This window comes from Pavona decussata, unplaced genomic scaffold (genome assembly GCF_977016875.1).
Source record: "Pavona decussata unplaced genomic scaffold, jaPavDecu1.1 SCAFFOLD_254, whole genome shotgun sequence".
NCBI lineage: Eukaryota > Metazoa > Cnidaria > Anthozoa > Scleractinia > Agariciidae > Pavona > Pavona decussata.
The window spans coordinates 6,637,501-6,661,753 of NW_028145657.1; the positions used below are offsets into that span (position 1 = coordinate 6,637,501).

The window sequence follows — 24,253 nt, forward strand, 5'->3', positions numbered from 1 at the left end:
AACATTGAAAACTTTAAAACACGCCTGGTAACCTGGTGGACAAAATCCTCTCCGAAGTTAATTTTGCAGATAGGAAGAACGCTCTTACACAAAAACAGAAAGTGCACAAGAAAATTCTACCCTTCGTGACACAATTTCAACCATCACTGCCATATTTGAAAAATATTCTAATGGACAAATGGCATTTAATACAAAACCAGCCGCTACTAAGAGAGATATACAAGGAACCTCCCTTTATCTCTTATAGAAAAGGGAAATCGCTTAAAGACATGCTTGTAAAGCAAAACTATAAAGGCTTTTATCAACACAATGGGCACACAGCGGGAGTCGTGCAGGTCTGTCAATCGCATTTAAACAGGCTCAAAATGAATAAATTGATTGGTAGAACCAGTTATCGCTTATGCACATTCCCCACCTCAATCAGAGAAATCAGAGAAATCAAATATTATTTCAATATTTGAGGGATAAGGAAAAAAAAAAAAAAGAAGGGGCGCTAAGAAAAAGGGGGGGGGGGGGGGTGAAAATTCACCCATTTCACCTCCCCTGGATTCGCGCCTGATTTACAGCAAGCCGCTCTTAAGACTTCAAACGAGGGCGATGCCAAAAATATTTGACAGCAAAATTAACAACTGAAAAGGGCAAGTACACTATTGGTAGAGTGTTAAACATACCCTTGCTGCGCTCGCTCTTTTTGTCCTGGTTACCAAAGTCCTACAAAACAAAATGAAAGAAATGATTTAAGCAAAGTAACATTCATCCATTGCCGGCTAATGGCTTTGAGAAGCACTAAGATCCAGGACTCAAAAAAAGGAAAGATACCGTATATCCTCGACCTATCGGAACACCTGGCCTAAACATTTAAGAAGATAACAGCGTGTGTCAATAGGTACTTCATGCTCTTAAGGTCTCCCCTGAACCATGCAATTACCCAAGAAAAAATAAAGCATTAATGTTACTGAATGCTACGGGAGTTATATATGGCATCAAGTTGAGTTTGATTATCATGAGAAAAACTACGTCGGAGAAACTGACACATTAGGAAAGAGCGGTCGGTGAGCACATGGGCGCGACAAGCAACACACTATGATGGACAAATAGCAAAGTAATACTCCTAGTCACTTCCTGCTGGGTCTCCTGTGAAGGATTAGCCGGCATGATCTAGCATGATAGCATCCCATCCAGGAAAGGAGCTGTAGTAATACTTCAGTCCCTTTGTTCTTGCTTTTTGCTTTTTTGTTGTTTGGCGAGCAGTCTCGAATGAGTGTTTAATTTTCCTCAGTCACTATGAGGCCAGACGTTATCTCTTGTTTTCATTGTATTCGTGATAGTTTTGTCCCCTTGCTTCATATCGCATTTGTTTATTTTTATTTTTTGTCGTTGTGGTTAAACTGAAACTTAAACTGAAATCAGTTTTGGTTGGTTATTTGCACATCGTCAAGTCCAAAATGTTTACTATCAACAGCAAAAATACTCAAATATAAGAAAGATCCTCCCAGTTACTACGCAACTTTTGCAGTTGCGAAAAGAGAGCCTGAAAAAATAAATGTTTTTTTTCAGGCTTTCTTTTCGCAACTGCAAAAGTTGCGTAGTAACTGCGAGGATCTTTCTTCTATTTGATCTTTCATCCGCAGTTCAAAATAATTATATGTTTCATGTAGTTACATTTATTTAACAAAAATACTGTCGGTCTCTTAAAACAATGTCTTTTTAAACTTTTCCAAACAAACCTGTTCTTTTGAAAAATGTGATTGGTTTTCCCATATTCCATGTTGGTCGAATTTAACCATTACGCTCCTTGTATTATGACTTCTTTATATTCATTATCAATAGTTTCACATTATTACATTTTGCACGCATTAAAACCAGTTTTGACTTGATTTTAATTAATTTTAACTAAATTTAATTTAAACGCCGTACGTCAGAGGTTGTAATGAACTTTTCTGAATAGATATAAATGAGGAATAAATAAAGAAAAATAATAATAAAAAATAATAATTACTTCACTTATTGACAGCTATAATTGTGGTGAAAAATTGCTTACTTAAATGTACTGAGTATAAAATTCTTCGAGGAGGAAAAGGAACATTCAAAATAATCTGGCAAATCAGTTCCCAAATTATCAAAAAAATAAAATAAAATAAAAAACAAGTAAACAAAGCAACAACAACAAAAATACAAACAAAACAAAATTCGAAGTTCTTGTACTAGTTATAGAAAATATTAGTTGAAGTGCATAGATTTGCCACACCTTGCGTCGTGAACATAACATGTCTGTATAAACCTCTTTATTAGCTAGCTAAAATTTCTTATTGCCTGTCCATCCGATCATTTTCCACAACTCAACCAACTCAGACTTTCGAAACAGGAAAAATGGCATTTATTGAATTGAAGTCAAGTACATTTAAAATAAGTGTTTCTTAGCATTTAAAGGCAACCACGGTGAACAAAATTACAAAGGTAGTTTGTTTGCTTGTTTTCTTTCAATTTTCAGTGCAAAATTGCCATCTGTATAAAAATGTTCGTGTAAAATTGCTTGCACTCTCGTACCGAGATCGACAGTTGGCTAGGGAACCAAAAAATATATATGTATATATAATAAAATAAGATAAAAATAAATAAACAATAACGGAGAAACTTATTCCAAGTGTAATATGAGCTCTGATCATACTTTATCTGTTTGTAGAAGTCTATGCGATTGCCGGGATTTAGGTGTCATCACATGTATGCACATAATGTTAAAACTGAAAACATTTGAATTAAATGTTGTAAAAAATGATTATTTTAGGTTTTGTGCTTACCTGTGATCTAGCATACTGAGAAAACACAACCCCTTTATCTGATACCAAGGAATTATTCCCGTCTAAAATACCACCATCATTTAACGAACAAATATGTTTTTTCCCTTCCACCGGGAGCTTGAAGTTTGTTGACACGCATCTAGAATCCTTAAGGCAATATTGTCCACATGAGAGAAGACTTGGGGCATCCAGTGTTTTGAAGGTGTATCCGCTGAGGCTTTTGTCTATCCTTGTTATCATGGCTCCTTGAGTGAAACGTCTCTCGTTCTTCTCACCCAATGCTTCGACACTAAATAGTATTCCCCAAAATAACACCACAGAGGGAACGATCCCAAGGCATTTGAAACTTCTTGCTGCTCCAGGAAAGGCAAGAATTGACATGTTCCCGAAATTAACATATGCGAGATGAGATTGCAACGATCGTGCTACCAGCACCTACACCCTTGCTTATGACAAGAATAAATTTAAAACAAAATATGATATTAATAACTAAAGGCTTATAGGTAATGAGAAATACAGGAAATATTAAGCTTACAAACCATTGTTAAAAAAATTTAATTTTTTGTCTAAGAAATAACGCGCCAAGTTGTTGCATTAGAGCTTCATTAAGTGAAGTTAAAATCATGTTCCAATTTGAAACTATTTTTTAAAACATTACACAGCGAACCCAACAAAAGTAGGCAAGACTGACCACTTTGAATTTCGTTTTCTGTTGCGCAAGATCGTTTTCAGGCCTTTAAAAGGAATATTTGTGTACTCCAATATCTGTTTGGATTATTTAGTTAAAGTTCTAGGTGACATAAAATTTCCACCGTGAACAGAACCAGCTTATTACCTGAATTGCCTTTCCGAAAGTCCAGCTGGCCTCATTTTGCTCTCTTTAAGGCATCTATATTTTCGTCCCTTTGAAAACAAAAAGCAATTAATTTTCCCGCGCTGCTAAAGTATTAGGTGACATTAAATTACCTCAAAGGATTTTTTGCGAAGACTAGGCGTGTAAACAACATTAACCTTTATATTGCAAGGGAGAATAACAGACTAAAGAAACTGGAAAAATTAATCCACATCTTGACGACCCTGGAAGCTACTGATACAGTTACAGGTTTTTTGTGAGTGAATTATGTGTTCCCTTTTGAAAGTTTCTTCGTATTGTGGTCTTTTAGCTTTATTTTACGCACTAGTATAACGTATTTTACCCTTTCTGTTATTGTAAAAATTGTAATTTCATATCAAACCGGATATTTATAATCAATAAAAAATCAACAAAACAAATTACCTCGAAGAAAACGCTAACTTTTGCCCGCAATTCAATCGAAATTTCTGAGGTGATAAAGAACTTGCGAACCGGATATTCACAGAAATAAAACGGGTCTTACTAAAAGTAGGGAAGGGGAACGGAAAACGATGAACGGGGAACCGGGAACGGGAGTATCAGAAGGAGTATACAGTGGTAATCCGCATAATAATTCAAAATGGCGGACGAGGGAAAAGAAAACGGTCTGGGAACCAGTTTTCAGCACGCGCTTTTCGAACTCGATCGTCGGAGCCAGCATGGACGGTAAGTGTAGGTGTTATTGAAAATTACCTCGGTATGTTGACTTCATAAATTTAATTTTTCTCTGACATTGTAGGCTCGATAGAAATCCGATCTTCGGAGAGGTGAGTAAGCCTGAGATATTCACCTCCCCGAAGATCGGATTTCGATCGAGCCTACAATGTATGTCAGAGAAAAACTAAATTTATTAAGTCAACATACCGAGGATGAAATCCTTCAATAACACCTACACTTACCGTCCCTGCTGGCTCCGACGGTCGAGTTCGAAGAGCGCGTGCTGAAAACTGGCTCCCACACCAATTTATTTTCCTTCCTTTGTCCACCATTTTGAATTCTTGTGCGGATTACCGCTGTACACTCCTTCAGTCCCAGAAACGTCCAGTTGAAAATTAGACTTGATTACTCACAGCTCGGTTGAAATGCGTTTTCAATTACATCCTGATAACATCCGAGTAATTAGTGCATAAATTAGTAACAAAGCAACACGTTCTGATTTTTTAAATACATATCCACGATTGGGAATTATACAGTTTGATATGCTGTTCCGTTTAACTGGTGTTCAGGAAAATAGTGTAGCTCAAAGTACACTAAGAGAAGTCGCCAAAATTATTTTACGTACAGCTTTTACAGGAAAACCGCTTTCATAAACAGTGTCTGAATACATTGATTGAACAACGATGTATCTCAAAGAACTTTTCAACTCACCTGGTAATCTAATGTATCAAAATTCCTAAAAGAAACATCTCAGAGCTAGTAAAAGAGATCCAACACGCCATCTTGTCCTATAAAAACATTTCTACAACCAAATGTTGCTGCATTTGAAATCAATAAAAATTTTATGTTGCAGTGCATTTTATCTGGACCATCCATCATCTTTTCTTATTTAAAGTTATCTTTCCAGCAGTAACAAAAAACTAACTGTAGAACGATACTAAAAGGCACGTATTATTGAGAGCGGCTGACTGAGAATATCAAGAACTCGCGGTCAAAACTGAAATTTCGAATTTCCTCATATTTTGTCAGAAGAATCCCTTTGGAGAACTATTTACGAAAATGTTTTCTTTCTAGCAGTAACAAAAAACTAACTGTAGAACGATACTATAAGGCTGGTATCATTAAGAGCGGCTGCCTGAGAATATCAAGAACTCGCGGTCAAAACTGAAATTTCGAATTTCCTCATATTTTGTCAGAAGAATCCCTTTGGAAAACTATTTACGAAAATAACAAAAAAAACTTTCCAAAGATTTTTCGTTTTCGAGAATTCCGGATAATGTAAAATGCCGTGATCGCGTCGCAGCCGCCGTTAAATTTTGACGAGATTTGGTGCATTTTCAAATCGCTCGGGAAGGAAGACGGCTTAGTGTATTAAAACGATCTTTTGAAGTTAAGTTAGGCATCCTTCTGAGAATACGGTATTATGAAGATGTTGCTGGAGGATTCTTATTTACATGCAGTTTTCAAAGTCCGAAGAATCCTATTTTTAGCATTTTTGTTGACACTTGAAATTGTGGAAACTTTGCGGACAAAATTCTTTTCTTGAGACATCAAAATTTACAACGAAAGTTACGCTAAAGAAAAGCTCTATTCATATAAAAAATTCAGCTTGGGTAATTCAAAAGCCAGCCTTTGATGGAATAAAACACATAGGGAATTTTTGACATTTTTTCAAAAAATTCCAGTGGTCACGCAAGGACAAGATGACATGTTTCAATAAATTATTGTTTGTATGTTATTTTTACCGGAGAATTATAAAATTCTTGTTCCAAAATTAAATCTAATGATCTAATAAGTTTCGTATTCTTTTATATACCTTAAATAAAATAAGTCTAACAAGGGAGTGAGATGTAACCCCAAATTTGAAAAGGTCAAAGTGTCATGTCACCTTTCTGCTCGTCCAGATCTCAACCATTTTTGTGTCTACGGCTTCTAGAGAAGCGTAGACACTATGTCATCGGGTTGAGTGAAAGAGTGAAAGAGTGTAAGAGTGTAAATGCCACAGGAATCCCAAATGGAATCTTATCGAAAGCCGACGCTAATCCTCGACTGACCGAGATCTAAGCGATTGTATTTCCGGATCAGGACAATGGCGACAATACGGTAAATACGGTAAATGATGTTTTCCGATGTTGATTTGCTTTTTACAAATCGTTTAAGTGATGATTTGAACCAGAATTCTTTAACTTCTGTAATTTTCATCGCAAACGTGCCCCAATTTACTGCGAGTGATCGCTTTGAACAAACACGGAGTGTCTTCAAATGTTACTTGCGTGTTTGCACGCATTAGAGCTTTGCTGCATTGCTTTCAGTACAAAGTTGTGGTTCACGTTGTAAGAATATATAATATATTGTTTATTTTAGAATGAAGTTACAGTTCTCTTCTTACAAAATGTTTGTGGTAAACGATACCAGCTTAATCTCAATCTCACCAGTATTCTGTGCAATACTTTTACAACCATTTTTTTATCTCTATCCTATTTCCACTCCTCCCTCTTCGTTTTCATTACAGTCTTATTTCCCTTTTCTTAAATTCTTTTATATCACATTTCTTTACCATAACTGCAGTAGACACATGCAGTCTGAGACTGCCTATATTTTTTCATTGCCACATGGTGCATCTAGAACCAAGTATTTATGATATATCTTACTAAATAGGAACTTGTTTCAATAATAAAGCTAATTACAGGCGTTAAAATCACTTTTGGGTTTGTGAGCTGTGCAAAGCAGGCACGTTTTCTAGATCACAGCCTGTCAACAACATGCCGACTGTTGAACTCCTCGCATGTGGACACTTGAAAATGAGGAAATATTTCGAGGCAAAATCTTGTCCTGGTACATTGAAACTTACAATTATAACAAGTATGCTTAAAGTACGATCTGTTATTTTACTGCAACATGTAAGAAATCTAGTTTGGGTATTACATTTATAGTCAAGTGTTAACAAAATTTAACATAAGGGAATTTTTTGTGTATTTTCTTCGAAATATCGCAGTGGTCACGCAAGTACTAGTTAACACATTTGAAATACATTTAGTTTGTATAATATATTTTCCCGAGAGAATGACAAAGTTATCGCTACAATACAAAATGTAATACTCTAAACAGTTTTTCGTTGCTGAATATTCCTATACAAAAAAATTATTCACAGTTAGAGTGAGTGATAACTAATGCCACAGCAAAATTTGTTAAGGCCGATTGCCGTGGCATGTTTTCCGATAACGCTATCAGAATGATCGACAAATTTCATTATTGTACTTCACGCAACAAGTACGTTTTTCACTAAACAGAAGAGTGACAATTTTCTCAGTTCTTAAATGAAGCTGTACGAAACAGCGACATTTTCTACCTCACAGTCGACAACTAGGGTTAATGCCATGTTTACGTTTTTATAACTACAGTGTAGTAATCGGAGTTGTATTTACCTGCGGTGTATGACATTTGCAGACCGCAGACTGCAGACTGCAGACTGCAGACTGTAAATTGTTTTTACCAGTTGTAATCTGCGTACAGGGCACCTAGACTCACAACAAGCGGCCCACTAAGGGCCTCTTCATATGATCCCGGTTGACCGGGCTAGCCCGCTTACCGAGATCTCGCCTTATTCCTATTTCTTTTGTAAAAAAATCGATGTGTTCATATGAGAAGGCGGGCCAGCCCGGTTACCGAGATCTCGGTTTCAGCGACCGAGATCTCGGGAGTCCGGGACGAAAATTTTCTCATATGAACACGGTATCCCGGTTACCGGGATGAAGTCTATAACCAAACATTCGCGTCTTAGAACGGATATATTTGATTATTAAGACTTATTTATGAGATGTTCTAGTTCAAAATAATTCCTTTTAGTGGTAGAGATAAAGATATAATACTTTTGAGGTTTGTAGAACCGATAAAAATGAAAAATTCTTGCCGGGCTTGTTCGGTAAATGTTACGCTCGATTGACCGCGTCACCACTTTTCATCTCGGTAACCGGGATGAAATTTCCCATATGAACGGACTGCAAAATTCATCCCGCTTACCGAGCCATCCCGGTAACCGGGATCATATGAAGAGGCCCTAAGTTAAATTTATACGTATATGATTAGTATGAGGACCGGAGTTTATCGATAAAACATCAAAACTTGCTAAAAACAAGAAGCTGTTTCCAGCTTATCTTCGGGCCATATTTGACTATGTGGTGCGTAAAGCCTACAATCTTTAAAAGGTGATAACCTCCAGCATCGCCAATTCCCCCAAGTAGATAGCCTGCGAGCAAGCTCTCCTGGGGGTGGATACTCTTTCCCCCTCCCGCCCCCCACCCCCAAGAGAGGTTGCTCGCAGGCTACCAAATAGATAGATACAGAGATATAGTGAGGCAATAAGTAACCACCAGATAGAATTGCATTTCTTCCAGTCAGAATGAAATACAGGGGAAAACGAAATTTGTCATACGTATGCTTTTTATAATCCCCGGGCTTTAATCCGTACGTTTTCACCTTTCGTTTAGAGAAAGAAACCATTTGTGCGGTCCTAATATGTATGTGACGCTGGGTTAATGACGGATCGTAATTTTCGATATGATCTAGACCCGGGGGGGGGGGGGGGTACTCCTTATGTGACCTTAACGGGGACGTGCGGACGTGCGGCTCGCAGGAAACGGAAGCGGCCGTTGTAACCAGGAATTTGATTTGATACATTGGACAATGCCTCGATGGTGATTGGCTAGGGTGCTTGAGGAGTAAAACAATGGGAAAGGAATGTGGCGCTTGGGTAAGCAGGCGTTTGTGGGGAGGAGGTAATACGAGTCCCCTAAAAACGACTGCGTGGGATGCTAAGGGAATTCCTACATGACCTAATGGCTTAAACGGATTGTGATTGCCAATGCATTAAAATACAGTAAGAAACTAGTGTATTCTTATTTCATTCTATAGTCTTAAACAGAGTGTGATTTTGGGTTAAATGTCTTCAAAAGGGCCTGAAAATTTTGAATTCTGTCTTAAACGGGATAGGGAAACCGGAGACTGATTGTGTCTTTAACAGGGTTTGTGTCAGGGTTTGAACGCCCGGGCCGCACCTCCCTACCCAAGCATCTGTTGAGTACCCCCTCCCCCGGAAAATTCAGGGGAAAGCATTTGTTATTCACCTTTCATTTGAAGACAGAAACCGTTTCTACATTGATTGCTTTTCTATAGTAAACGTGAGACATCAACAGACATCTTTATCAGTCTTCAGTGTATCTTGGCCCGCGAGGTCATAGACTGATTTAGTTGCCAAATTTTCGGTTAAACAAAACTAACCTTGAGGCACTCAGGCTAGCCTAAAAAACACTCCGGTTAGCCTAAAGAGCACTCCAGTTAGCCTAAATAGCACTTAGGTTAGCTTCCCGGGGTTGTTCATGCCTCGCATGCCTCGCATGTTTTGTTCATGTCGGGTCGCATTTTGTAAACACTCCTCACGGCCCGAAAACAAAGAACGCGACCGAGAATTTAAAGAATTTGATAACACGACAGAAAACGTTACTTGTACAAGCCGAGTACAAAAAACGACACCGAGAACAATAACTCGTGCCCCGAAGTCTTATCTCTCGGCCCATCGCAACCCCAAAATTTGATAATGCTACCGAAACCTTAACTCGGTCCGCCTTACGGCCCGAGTACTGACGTTTTTTTACATGTCTTTCTGAGGTATGTATATTAAATGGCAGTTTACGTGAATTTTCAACGTTTTATGAATCTTACGATTAATTCCCATAGAAATGACAGAGCGCAAAAACCGCTGATTGGTCAATAAATAATGACGTAAAGCGCGTTACTTTTCTGAACTGCGGCTGTGCAAGGTTGCTCACAGAATTAGATCGATCGATCGACGATTCGACGATTGACTTCACAGTGTGAACTTGTGCTCTTGGAAAGATGCAGAATACATCAGGGCAGAACTGTTTTTTGTTCCTCGCGAAGCGACGTTAATAAATTTGTCGGGCCGAGCCGGCCCGAGCGGAGCTATCGAGTGAAAAATATATTTATATATATATATATGTGTATATGTTTATATCTTTGAAGGTGTCCGCACAATGACGTCAGACTGTCTGGCGTCGTCTGGAGCAAAATTTGCATACATCGAAAAAAATATGCGTGCATGATCAAATTTCAACTGCAATGTTTATCAATATTCACTGGATACAGAACTATCTCTCCAGAATCTTTTCCCTTTCTTTTAGAAATCTTTTTTTGTGAAAGATTGCATTAAAGAAATTACACGTTTTGTGGCCGCGGTAAATAATTTTCCGTGGGAAATAAATTCATCGAACACGGCAGCGCTGCACGCCCGTTGTACATTACGTCGCGTCACAAATAGATTTTCAACCGCAAACTAGCCCGTGGAACTACGAAAACACCATGCTCATAAAAAAAAACATCTTATGCGCCTTTTAATCTCCTCGTTTGATGCTACAATACGAGTATTAAAAGAGGGCTTTCCACCCAGCCCCAGCTTCGCGAGGTTTTGCGAGTCACGTATTTCTAGTAATATTAGTAAGACCGGTTTCACGGAAAAATGGTGACAAGACCTTTTTATTTTGCTACGTATTCTTCGCCTAAGAGACCACGCGGGACGGCACGTGTAAAATGTTTCAATGTGTATTATCATACAATTAACAGTCTGCAGTCTGAAGTCTGCGGTCTGCGGTCTGCGGTCTGCAGTCTGCAGACTGCAGTCTGCAAATGTCATTCACTGATTTACCTGCCGCTTCGATACCGCTGATATGAGATAAAATTCCATTTTGCCCGGCGCTTTGGCATATTTTCGAGTAGAAGGTTTCATCTACACGTGATATTGCTCACTGAAGACGAAACTTCCATCAAACAAACGTTGCGGTATTTTCATCTTTTTCGCAGGAGTTCAACAACCGGCCCTCAAACAATCTTGAGTGAACATGGCATTTAAAAACGAGGACAATGAACGTAGTTAATGCGGGGAGAAGAGGAAGCGGGGGAACTATTGTTTTATCCAAGAGGAGGGTACCATATGGTATAGAGACACAATACTCTGGTCTTAGAAGGAAAGGTGACTCATAAAACTTAAACAAATAAAGAGAACATAATACTCTCAAACTCATTAATTATTCATCAAGAGAAAACAAAGAAAATCACTACTCTAACCGTGGTTTTGATTTGTGTTCCTAATTACCATAAAATTTTGAAAGATTTAGCCTTGAATTTCTCCAAGAATTATTGATCATTTGAGAAGCCATATCAAACACTCGAAAGTGTGTTTCATCAGATATCCAAACACCTCGAAGTCGTTTAAAAAAACTCGGCTGCGCCTCGTTTTTTCAACCTACTTCTCAGTGTTTGGATATCTGATGAAAAACACCTTCTCGTGTTTGATATATTACTTCAAAAACCGCAATGGTCTCAGCAATCATTCTATCGCTGTGGCTAATTTAATTTGAAAGAATTTTGAATCTCCCTCAGTACACACATACCCTTGCACGTAAAAGGTATTCAACAATAATCCGAAGTATTTCCGTACTACAGATGTCATTTAATAGTAACTGCAGGTTTCTCATGCTCGCGAAAATAGCAAAGCAACGTGCCGTACCTCTAAGGCCTTTATTCGATTCACCGATGATGATGATGATGATGACAATGATGATGATGATGATGATGATGATGATGATGATGATGATGACGATAATGGCGATGGTGATGATTATGATAATGATGATGATGATTTTAGGGCTTATCCAGGCATATCTGGTTTTTGCGAGCGCGAGGACGAGCAACGCTTGCAGAATTCTGGTCACGCAGATTTTCTCCCTCTCGACCCCTTCCGACTAAACTAGTCGTCTAAACTAGATGTCTACGGTCTTCGTTGGCCGTAGCCTCCCACGCAGTCGTTTTGAGGGGATTCGGGGAGGTTGCCGCCAACGAAGACTGTAGACATCTCGACGGCGCGGGCAGATGGTCAGATTGTTATTCGACTCATCCTTTCAGAATATCAAACTCTATCAATGTAAAGACTTTCGTTCTTGGGTCTTCGTAGCTTGATCAGAAATATCACCGCTGTTTGTATTCCATCAATGTAAAGTCAGTAAACTTAACTTCATATGTTCAATCAACAGCATCAGATGATCGATAACTTTACTAACATGCGCGCGCGAGGATTAATTACATCTCACTGACAGTTTTGTGGTCAGCAAACACCTTCCTGGCGTTGGGACCTGGATGACTGGAGATATCTTTTTGGCATTCGCCCAAAGAAACCCAGATCTGCTGTAATAGTATGAGCTTTGACCGCAACCGGATTCGTCGTCTATCAAGGACGAAAATGAGCACGGACCCATAAATGCAACCGAAAATATATAGAAACTGCAAAATATGACATCGCGGAATAAGAAATATCAGTTTCTAGTATCGAGCAAACCACTCCAAACCAAGAACGCACATTGCTATTTATAACCATTTTGCGTCATTGTTTATAAATAGCAAATTTAAAATAGCGATGTACACAGTGATGGCCATGATATGCAAACAACCTTGCTTATTTACTGGTGCTCTTCTATCCAGATCGGACTGAGAAGGGTGGACTTGCCTATTTTACAAGCATTGGAACGGTAAGTGCTCATTCAAAATATATTATAGCCGTGTAGCTGTTGACGATAATATTATGGCCAGCCTTGCACTAAAGTGAAAGCATGATTTTCTCTACCGGCTCTGATACTAGTTCTGTTTATGATATATAGTCAAGGACCTGCAAATTGAGAACACAGATACCTTGTTCTTCAGCTTTTAGAATTCTCGTCTTCGCTTGTCCAGCTCAATGTAGTGCCTGTCACGACCTTTTATTGACAGTGAGGATGACTTGATGCATCTTTGACAAACCTAGCTGGACCTAGGATTTATAAAAACTGCAACTTTTCTGAACCAAAGGCGTTTTTCACGCAAGTCGATTAGTAATTTAATAAAACACTATCATTATCATGGGGGTTTTCAGATACACTTTGATATGAAATATTTATTGATTTTGTTTCGTATCCTTCGCATTGTTGACGCTGGCGTACCGAGGAAAGCGTGACATAACACCTGAACGTTTCCTTTTTTCGTTTGCGATCGGTGTTCACCTACTAGGAATGAAATTAATTTTTATAGGGATAAACCCATCACCACATGAGATTTTATTTCCGAATAACAACTTACTTTTATTCCACCAGAAATGAAACATAAACAATGAATTTATTTTAAACGTATTAACTTGTCCTTGCGTGACCACTGCCATTTTTGAAAAAAAAAAAAAAAAATCCCAACGTGTTAACTTCCGTCAACGCTTGGATTTTAAATTACTCAAGCTGGATTTTTTGTATAGAGCTTTCCTAAAGTATAATACTTGCTACAAATTTCGATGTACCAGGACACGATATTTGTCCGCAAAGTTTCCACAATTTCCAGTGTTAACGAAAATACTGAAAATAGGAATCTTCGAAAAAAGCATGTAAATACATGTGAAAACTCGCCCCGGTGCGAGTTTAATACCGGTAGGACATTTTGATTTCATACCGTGTTTACATGAATGGACACTTCATTTCGACCGACGTGATTGTGACGCCCAGGTGACGCCATATTGGATTGGATATCGAAGACTGCGCATGCGCTACCCGTTCCAGACTCCCAGGAGAGTGATTTCATGCCGGAGCCAACAGCCGTACCGCGTTTACACGACATCGGAATGAGTTTTCGTACCGGAATGAAAATCTCGCTCCGGTACAGTTACCGGGGTGAACTCGCACCGGTATGACTTGCTTCATTATGAGATTTTGTGCTGATATCATGTAAACGAATACAGAGCCAGAAGAGGGAACTGGAGTGAACTCGCACCGGAATGAAAGTCATGCTGGTATCATGTAAACACCCTCTAACTTAACTTCAAAAGATCGTTTTAATACGCTAGGCCGTCTTCCTTCCCGAGCGACTTGAAAATGCACCAAATCTTGCCAAAATTTAACGCCGGCTGCGACGCGATCACGGTTTTTTACATAATGCCAGAATTCTCGAAAACGAAAAATCTTTGGAAAGTTTTATTGTTTTTTTCGTAAATAGTTCTCTAAAGGGATTCTTCTGACAAAATATGAGGAAATCCGAAATTTTAGTTTTGACCGCAAGTTCTCGATATCTCAGGCAGCCGCTCTTAAATCCCATATGGGATCTCATCCTATAAAACTGGCACGGCTGTTAAGCAAAATTTGAAAATTAGCGTGTTTGTCAAATAAAACAGCACTTCATCGCTCAAATACTTCTTGATTGAAATTCTGATTTACGACAACCTGATCTACAACTTGCTAGTAATGTAATTAGTTGAAATTTTCGAATTTCATAATCAAAAGGACTAGAGTCAAAACACGAATACTCCATTTTAATTTGGCGTACGGGTCCGACGGAATCTTAAGAATTCGGCAACATTTCTGTGATCCTTTACTGTGTTTCGGTCCCGGCTTCCTTCTGAAATCGTGTTTTGCTTCGGCCGACTCGCCTTTCATTTTCTTTACAATCATATTTCGGTCTTCTTTTTCATACCTTACTAGTTAAACAGAACCAAACGATCCACATCCGAGCTCTTCTTCTATTCGTACTTCTGTCCATTCGAATTCAGGAAATTTTGTTGGAGGTCTTTGCTTTTTAATTAGCGAGAGATGGAAACTTGAAACAAACTGCCATGTTCGCACGACAATTACAAATGCAAATTTAATTATTCCGAATCTTTGATCAACCGGTCAATAGACCCGTTTCCGTTTCCTGTTGTAAGGTAATTGACCGTCACGTACTTTTAGTCCTCTACAGTTGCCGTCTATTTATATTTATATTTATATTTATATCTATATACCCTGGTAAATCAATCTTTGAAGCTGGAAAGGAAAGCTGTTGAAACTGTTGAAATTTAAACATTCAAGCTCCTCAATGAACATGTTGCGTGACGGAAAGCAAGCGACAACAAAAAGGATGAAAAACAGAAAAGTTGTAAGATCAGTTGGCCACATATATCTCAGAATTTTGAAGATTGGCGATTCAACAAATTAATTTCATTGATTTTAAGTTCATTAATAACGGGGTCTCTGTAAAACGCAGACCGGATGGCGGCGGATGGCGGATGGCGGATGATAAAATGCGGATGACAAAATGCGGATAATAAAATGCGGATGACAAAAAAAATTAAAATAATAAATAAATAAATAAATAAACAATTTTTTACGCCCAATTTCTTTTAGAAAATTATGTAAAAATTACGTGAAAATTAAGTACTGATTCATGCCGAAAGACTTACGCTATGGCTTGACCGTTTGTTATATGTTATGAAGTTGCACTAGGAAATAGCCGGAACAAATTTTTCTAACCGCTTTGCTTGACTTGAGGCGAGGGTACATCTGAAAGCTGTTTTTACGCCGCTTAAAATCGATTTAACGGAAATATCTCGCTCGCTTTTCAAGCAATACAAGAACCTTTAGCTCATAACACAAATCAATGTTTGATTAGTTAAGATTTGATGTAGTTTAAAAATGAACTAACCGGCAAATCAAGTAAGTTATTTTGCTTACGATATACTGTCTACGTGCGGGTCTAGGGGTAAGCTAAGCCTTCAGTGGCCGTGTAAAACAATGATAATAAGATTTACCTCGACAGAAGCCGGAAGACATTGGTCAGAGCTACAACTAAAATGCTACTATCGCAATTTTGTAACATGCATTACACTCAACCCAGGTCACGCGTGAAAAGTTTTTCCAAGAATGAAATGAACATTCGAATTTCTCTTTGTAATGTCCGACGTGTGAATGGAATGTTGGACATTTCTCTGGAAATCGTTCCGAAAAAGACGCATTAACTGAAAAAAAGATTCAAAATACTTGGGAAACAATTGTTATTCTTGAAATATTTAATTACAGTCGAACCAGGTCAAGCGTACCCCCCTAGACTCTATTAATGGATCGATTATTTGAAAATTGAACCGATTAGTCGTTTCAAAGAATGCATTCATTTATTCATTGTTAGCGCGGATCGATGTTCAAATTAAAATTCGTATAACATAGATCCGCGCTAACAGTAAAAGCAATAGCCTGTAAAATTCAAACTACAGTACATAATTGAAACAGCTCGTTCGTTAAAACTGTTCCTGCGTGTTGTTGACACATTCATATAATTCGTTATGCAAATTTGGTCATGGCAAGAGTACAAAGTCAAGCGCTTGCAAATGAGTCGGGTTGAAAAATTCCAATTTATCTTTCATGTATAGCTAGCATTACCCACCTTGTAGCATGAAAAAGTTTGGTATGTATTATTATTTCACCAGACTGTCCATTATACCGCGACGAATAGCGCAACACATGTGCTGCCATTGTCGAAGGTCAACTGAAATGAACATCTTTCACTGTGAGTTCGCATACTTTTCGCCAAATTAATTTGCATATACCTCAAAAAGAGAACCGTTTATTATGATAAAACGCTTCCAGTCCTTTTTCATTTTTGTTTTTGAATAACTAACGGAAAAAACGCAAATGTACAAACGTAAAATGTCCATTTAGTGATCATTAGTGAGTTTAAACTTACGCGACACCCGGTTTAAAATGGCGAATTTTTTTTCTGACAGTACGCGTTGACTGCTGTAAATCAAGAAAAATCTGCTTTTTGGAAAATCCATTGTTATATAAGTCAAGAAATTGCCGCTCTGAATATATTAAGAGGATTTTTCCCGCGGGCTTTCTGGTTTTCTGGTTTCATGTATTGTTCGTATAATCCAATCAGAAATCTAATTTTGATTTGAATACTTGAAACGACTAACGGGTTCAATTTTCAAATAATAGATTCATTAATAGAATCTAGGGGGGTACGCTTGACCTGGTTCGACTGTAAAATGACATGTAAATTTCAAAACTCCGTTCAAATTTCAAAAATATCGTTCACGCGTGACCTGGGTTGACTGTAAAACGCAAAAGCCATAAATAATCCCTACCATCGTGGGCTGGACCACCATTTTCACCATACATGTACAGTGAACACAAAAAAGGTTAACAAAAATTGCCTGACTTTAAAAAAAGGTTGAAGATCGATTGAGTTTAATCAATTCATTAACTTAACTCACCTCTTCCAAACAAAAGTTGGCTGGCCCAAATCCGCGTAGCTTTCCGACAACTCAGATATCGGTTAATCCAGGTGCACGGTTCATTCACTCGAGCTATTACACACGCTAACAAACCTTTCTACAGGTGCCGTGCACGTACAAACGCTCGGTGCAAAATCGACAACTATTTAGGGTAGGGTGGTGTGTCGATCAAGTACTGTAGTGGTAGTAGTGTAGTTTTCTTTGTTAAATGTTAGTTACTAATAAAGATGGGGGAAAAAAGGACTGTAGTGGTGATGTTAAGTTGAAAAGTATGGATCCCGATCAAAAAGTACTTCTTCTTCGATGAAAGTGCTTTCTTTTTTTCGGATCCGACGATACATAAAGAAAAAATGTGGGAAATTTGTGATTAATTGATTAATCAATCAATTTATTTATTATTATAATTTTTTTGTCATCTGCATTTTATTATCCGCATTTTTCCATCCGCATTTTATTATCCTCATTTTATCATCCGCCATCCGCCATCCGCCATCCGCCATCCGCCATCCGCCATCCGCCATCCGCCGCCATCCGGTCTGCGTTTTACAGAGACCCTTAATAACGGAGCTCTCGCACGCGCCGCAGGCGCGCGCAGCGGAGCCCCATAGCTAAGAGAATTTGGTAACCCGTGAATGCGAGAAATTTTGGTTTGGATATGACGTCAATTCTGTCCATCCGACCGCCCAAATTGTTGTTAATATTTAGTTAGAGTCCGCAGCATCAAAAAAGCTGCTGCTCTTATGAAATTGGCGCGAAAACAGGATGCGCTCTTCAGTTAATTTATTCCCCGCGTAAATCGTATTTCGCATAATTATGCCATTCCGCACGCCATGCCACATACCATTCCGCAAACTCATTCCGTCTTTTACCCTCACCGGCAGAAATTTGAATCATTTATATTTTTGGCTGATTAGATCTTTCACAGATCCTGCGTATACTTGCAGCATTTTCGTTGTGCGGTTCCTTGCAGATTGTTTGCTTTTACTAAGCTGTTGTCTACGCTTGTTAGGCCTGTTTGCCTTTTTAAGATAAAATGTATTGAAAATAGCATGGAAGGGCAGAGAAGTTTTCGTGGCTTTCGTTTGAGAAACGGGTCCAAGCTCCCGAACGACCAACAAAGGAGTACAAATACGGAACGTGAGGCCCTAGGCGAAGACAAGGGAAGCGCAGGAGGGTTTTGGTGAAAAGACTGCGCGAACGACTGTTAGTTCCACTCCGAACATCAGGAAATTGAGTTTTTGGTCAGCCGAGCCGGAACTGATCCATTTCTGGCGTAGCAGACAATAAGCACGTGGTGCAAATGGCGGGAAAGTACTTGCGCCTTCATTCAGTGTGGTCAGTTACAACACCCCATTTATCGTAGGTACTTCATATATCCCCTATTATAATAAGGGATACATGAAGTACATACCATTGAAGTACATACCCCATTTATACTACCGTCCCACCTCCTCCGTACTTTTTTTCTTATATGAATTTTTTTCGGATACAATATAATTTCATTTTATATAAATATACACACTTTTTTTTCATTTTTCCTTTATTTTTATTAATTTTTTTTCCTGTTCCGGGATGCCGGAATGTAACATGTTCCAGGTTCAATCGACGGCCTTATTAACAGTCTGCGGATTGATACGCGAGCCGTCGAAAGTTAAGGAAAATTCCATTCCGCCGAAAGGTTCAACTGAGACAAAATCGTTTTTCGCATATTTACGCGAAAGGAAGCGGTATTTTAAAAGCTAACTACAGCTCACTTTGTTTCTTACTAGGGACTACCTATTAGCAAAATATGAACGAAATCGATTTTTTGACTTGTGCCACCACTTGGTCGATATTTGTGGAAAGCCGCTCTTAAATGGCAAATTATTAGTGCCTGGAGTGTAAGAAATTAGTTTCAACCTTGTTGCTTGGCAACAACAAAAATTTGAGTTTACTCTAGACTACTGTGTTTACGAAAAAAATGTGTCCATGGCCAAGGTACATTTAATGTTTATCTGAAAACCACCAATTTATTTCCAGCTAAAGTTTATTAGAAAGTCACACGGTCAGAAAACCGGTCCACTTTGCAGTTTTGTGGTGTTCGCTTAAGTATTCCAAAATGTGGATGGGGGTTGCAGGGATGCCGCAGTGGTGACGCAGTATTGAGAGGACTATAGTCTCCAACTAATGTGGACTGGGTTCCCTTTCCGGAGTCGAAGCCACATTTGTGTTGAATTTATCTTCGGATACGAGTTCCTGTTTTTTCTCCCTCCTCAAAAACCAACACTTCCAAATTTCACCTCGACCTAGAACGTACGGACACCTTTGCACGAGCTCCTGGAACGCTTTGGTAATCCGCAAATTTATATATCTTATTTGATGGTTTTACATATAATACGCGCGGATATTTTGCGAGTTGCGTAGTATTTTTCGAGCCCCGAAGGGGCGAGGAAAAATTCGAGCGATGAGCAAAATGTCCGCGTGTATTATGTAAAACCATCGAATAAGAGATTTATTATTCCACTACAAAAAGATTTGTTATTTTGGCTTTTCTGTTTTGGTAACAGTTTTAAAATACACCCGGCATTATCTGTCCATCGGTATATGGCGCGTACGAATGACGTAACCAACACAGAAAGCCAGTTAAATGTCTTTAATTTGATTGGATAAAATGAAAAGATAAATGACAAGTGATTGGCATGCTAAAAACTTGTTTTCGAGCTTGCATCGTTTCAAAAACTATTCTTCCATTGAAAGCCACGTTTTACAATTGTAATTCCAAAATATTCAAGAAAGTCTCAAAATCAGGGAAATGTTGTCAACTTATAGTGACAAATCCAGTTCCGATAAATCAGAACAACAAAAGTTCTTTATAGTTCATCATCACCATCTACAACGGGCAAGATTCTCTTGAATTTCTTCTGTGGAACTGTGGCATGGACGGCAGCGGAGCCAGCACATCGGCGGTGGTAAAGGTAAACTGGCAGTTATTAAAGACAGCTCTAGTGAACAAATGTTTGCCTTCACTTTCATCTCGCTGTTGATCAGCTCTTGGCGTCAGTATTCAGCGACAGATTTCTCACGTGCATCACATACCTCGATGAAGCTGTTGAGTTTCAAGGACATGTCCTTCTGCTGCTCTGTGGACGTACTGGAATAGCTGTCTAAAGACTTAAGGTTTCTTTGTCCAGCAAGTGCAATGATGTTTAAAGGCTCCACATTTTCCTTTCTGAGCGTTGAAATCATCGTCCTACAGACCGAATGGTTGGTGTGCCTGCCTGTCCACCCGGCGGCTTCGCTCATGGATTTCATAAATGAACCGAGCGAATTTTTTCCCAGAGGCTGTTTCTTGAACCAGATATTGGATGATGGCTTAACAAGGGACGCCAGATAAAATGGGGAATCTGCAGCAGCCATTTCAGGCGGTCGTCTTGCCAGATATTCTTTAAAGATGCTCACAGGACAATGTGATCCGCCAGTTACGTACATTTTGGGGTTGAACGTGCGGTCAGGGACAAATTCGTGTTGTCCAGTACGAGTCTTGCTTCCACGCTCAGTTATCCATTCGACATAATCTCTTCCTTGGGGCCGTCTTCGCATTTTATTTGGAAGTCTCCAAACTTTACTCGGTGATGTTCGTCACGAGCTCTCCAACCAAAGAACAGGGTGTTGTTAAACCAGACTGTACGTAAAAGGCTTTGTGGTGTGTGGTATCCTAATTGTTTCTCGTCCCACAGCTTCTGAATCTGATTTTCGCTCAGTCCTAGAGCTTTGTTTGGCTTTTGCCCTTTGCCGGCCGGTACGGCGAAGCTGTTTTCGCTTTGAACATAGAGCTTCTGTGACCTTCGTGAACTGTCTGTCTGTGAGTATACCGTATTGTTTTTCTTTCTTTATTAAGAAGCGGTCGAAACTTCGTAACAAAGACGTCAACGTATCAGGTTCATATTTGTCCGGTCTATTTGTCCCCGTTCGTCTTTAATACGTACGTTTAAAAAAAAAGTGAGCCAAAACTTTGTCCAGTTCTTGTTCTGGTATGTTTTCAATAGTTCTTGTTTCGTTGACAGTTTTTGCCCATCTGTAAAACACATTACTGAAGGTCACTTTGCGTCTTTTTAGTTGTGTTTTTGTTTCTGTTCTCAGCAATTAAATTGTCAATGTTTTCGTCGTTCAGTTGTCCGCTATCTGTTTGTTCTGTTTGCTCAGTAATTGTAGCAACACCACCTGTTTCAGTAGTTTCTGTTTGTTCAGTTAAATAGTCTGTTTCTGTTAAGAGTTCTTCTTCTAAAAATTCAAGTCCAAAGGACCCAAACAAGTCAAAGTTGGGTTCGTCCAGTCCGGCCATTGTTGCTCCTTTTCCTGCCTTTTCCGTCCGTATTCGCTCTTTTGTAAACCGGTCAAACCGGTACACTGCAGTGTATTACGTCTCATATTTTGCGCGCTCTCTTGACCTTATTTGGTGAAATGACATAATAGTGGAATAATAAAACAAGTTACACTTGCATGTTCTTTTAATGTTCAAAGCCAACGCAGGGATTTTTCCCCTCTCCTTACTTCACTTTCTCCCCTCCCGGCCCTTTTCCAGACTGAATAGGGATCAGACTAGTACTATAGTACTTGACGAAATAAAATGGAATATTATATGTTTCAAGTAGAAATAAAAAATCCCTCACAAAATTGCATGTACCTATATCTCTTTACAATCTTTTCAGGGAGGTAAGCAACTGCTAATGGATTTTAACCAGTGGAATATCATCTGGACTTTGTCCTTTGGATTGGTTGCAGTTATTGCCGTTGCCGGAAACATAGTTACCATAGTAATCTTTCTGTGGCTAAGACTTCATAAACGCCATCACTTTCTCTTTATAAGTTTGGCTGTAGCAGATCTTTTGGTTGGTTTACTGTCAGTTCCACTCCACGTGACAATTCGGTACGGATATTATAACAGCCATGTGTTGCCTGCTATTACAAACTGGGCTGATATGTTCACTGGTTTTACCTCCATCTTCACACTTGCTGTTATTTCACTTGAGCGAATGTACGCTGTTGGTTGGCCTTTTCGTCACCGAGCACTAAACACCCGTGCCTATGTTGTCGCTATAGCAGCACCATGGACAATCGCGTCCACTATGGCTACAGCGGAAATTGTTTTGCAGTACGTCATCATCCAACCTGCCTCGTTTATAATCCTTTTGTTTATTTGTTTGTCAACGCCTATTGTGTTGACCTCTATAGCTTACTCGGTTCTTTGGATGAAGGAAAGATCTCGGCTGATGCCTCGTCAAGTTCAAGAAGCAAGAGATTTAAAGCTAGCAAAGACTGTAGGGTTAATAACGGGAGCACTTCTTGTTATGTGGCTTCCATTTCAAATTTTACTTTTGGTCTTCAATCTTTGTATTTCGTGTCGTAACGTTCCCCCTCTTATAATATTACTCATCAAACTACTGCAGTATGGAAACTCAGTTGTTAACATCGTAATTTATCCTGTTAGAAATGTTGACTTTAGAAATTCTCTTCTCCGAATGCTCTCTGCTTGTAAATGCCCTTGCCAAGGTCATCAGGTTGGTTTATCGGCGAGCGGTGAGGTATCTGTTATTTCTTTGGTGAGCATTGTCCGAGATACACCAGAAAATTCCACTGACTGTCAACAATTGCAAACTACAAGCCTTTAAAGTTTTTTTTGTTTTTCGTTGCACAAAGCTAGCATTGGTTCACGACTAACACTTTCGTTGTACTGTGACTGTACTTTGAGGCCACTGCAACTCTCCAAAACATATAATAATAATAATAATAATAATAATAATAATAATAGTAATAATAATAATAATAATAATAATAATAATAATAATAACAATAATAATAATACTAATAATAATAGTAATAATAATAATAATAATAATAATAATAATAATAACAATAATAATAATAATAATAATAATAATAATAATAATAATAATAATAATAATAACGACGGAAAGCTTTGATGTGTGTGCCACAATGTTTGGGTCATGATCCAGTCTGTGGGAAGTGATAAATGAAGCTGTAACACTTAATTTTGTTTGAATACACAGTCAAATGAGCTCTAGCAATCAAGGGAGCGCTTTGACAGCTCCTCATTTGGCTGTTATCATAAACTTAAGAATGTGGGATTGAGAAAGAGCTTAAAGTTATAAGAACTTTAAAGAAACCTGCCGAGGGAACAATCAAAGTAATGGTTTAAAATTTCAAAGGTTCCAATTAGCTCAAAGCGTGACCCCCCTCCCCCTCCTCCCGATCAGTGGACTCTTACTCTCCTAGAGAATTGACAGTCAAACAAATATACTTGTGGCAATCCCACTTAAATACCTACGTACCCAAAGACCGGCCGACAGATCTATTTGCCGGCGTACCTTCTTTGCAACCTACCTACCTGTCGTTACCTACATAACTAGCTCGCTAGCTACGTTACTTACTTAATTCGATACAAAGCTGACAACTTTTTGAGCTTAAAATAACATTGCATTTTAAGGAAAGGAAGGAGGAACAATGCCTTGCCCAGTTGGCAGAGGCAATGTCAAAACAGAACGTTTCCTTTAGTTAACGAAATGTCTCGTATCTGTACAGGTTGTCTATACATAAAGAATTAATTACTGTTTTAGAGGAAATTATTTTATACAAGCTCTCACTCGTTTTTCAGACCAATATATAAGCTCAAACCCCAAAAATGGCTTACATAAATTATACTTAAAACTTTGAACCCTTTTTACTTTGTTTTCAAAACTGTCATCACAAATGCCTGAAACGGGGTTAACATCTACTAGCTACAGA

General features: G+C 38.7%; 2 protein-coding genes across 2 annotated transcripts in view; one reads left to right on the top strand and one right to left on the bottom strand.

The window, feature by feature from the left end:
• Window positions 1–1,410, bottom strand: part of LOC146456843 (neuronal pentraxin-2-like) — an 8,001-nt gene extending 6,591 nt beyond the window's left edge. The window contains exon 1 of the mRNA XM_085092906.1: window positions 672–1,410. The gene's annotated coding sequence lies outside the window, so the exon portion shown is untranslated. The remainder of the gene's footprint in view (window positions 1–671) is intronic.
• An 11,448-nt stretch (window positions 1,411–12,858) lies between these two features.
• Window positions 12,859–23,204, top strand: LOC146456844 (octopamine receptor beta-2R-like). The gene is made up of 2 exons (XM_085092896.1): window positions 12,859–12,941; window positions 22,159–23,204. The coding sequence occupies exon 2, from the start codon at window positions 22,177–22,179 to the stop codon at window positions 23,116–23,118; it is 942 nt and encodes a 313-aa protein (XP_084949022.1). The 5' UTR covers window positions 12,859–12,941; window positions 22,159–22,176; the 3' UTR covers window positions 23,119–23,204.
• The last annotated feature ends 1,049 nt before the right edge of the window (window positions 23,205–24,253 follow it).

What these genes read in the sequence shown, in the direction of transcription:
- LOC146456844 (XM_085092896.1), top strand. Translation starts at nt 22,177, where the DNA reads ATGGATTTTAACCAGTGGAATATCATCTGGACTTTGTCCTTTGGATTG.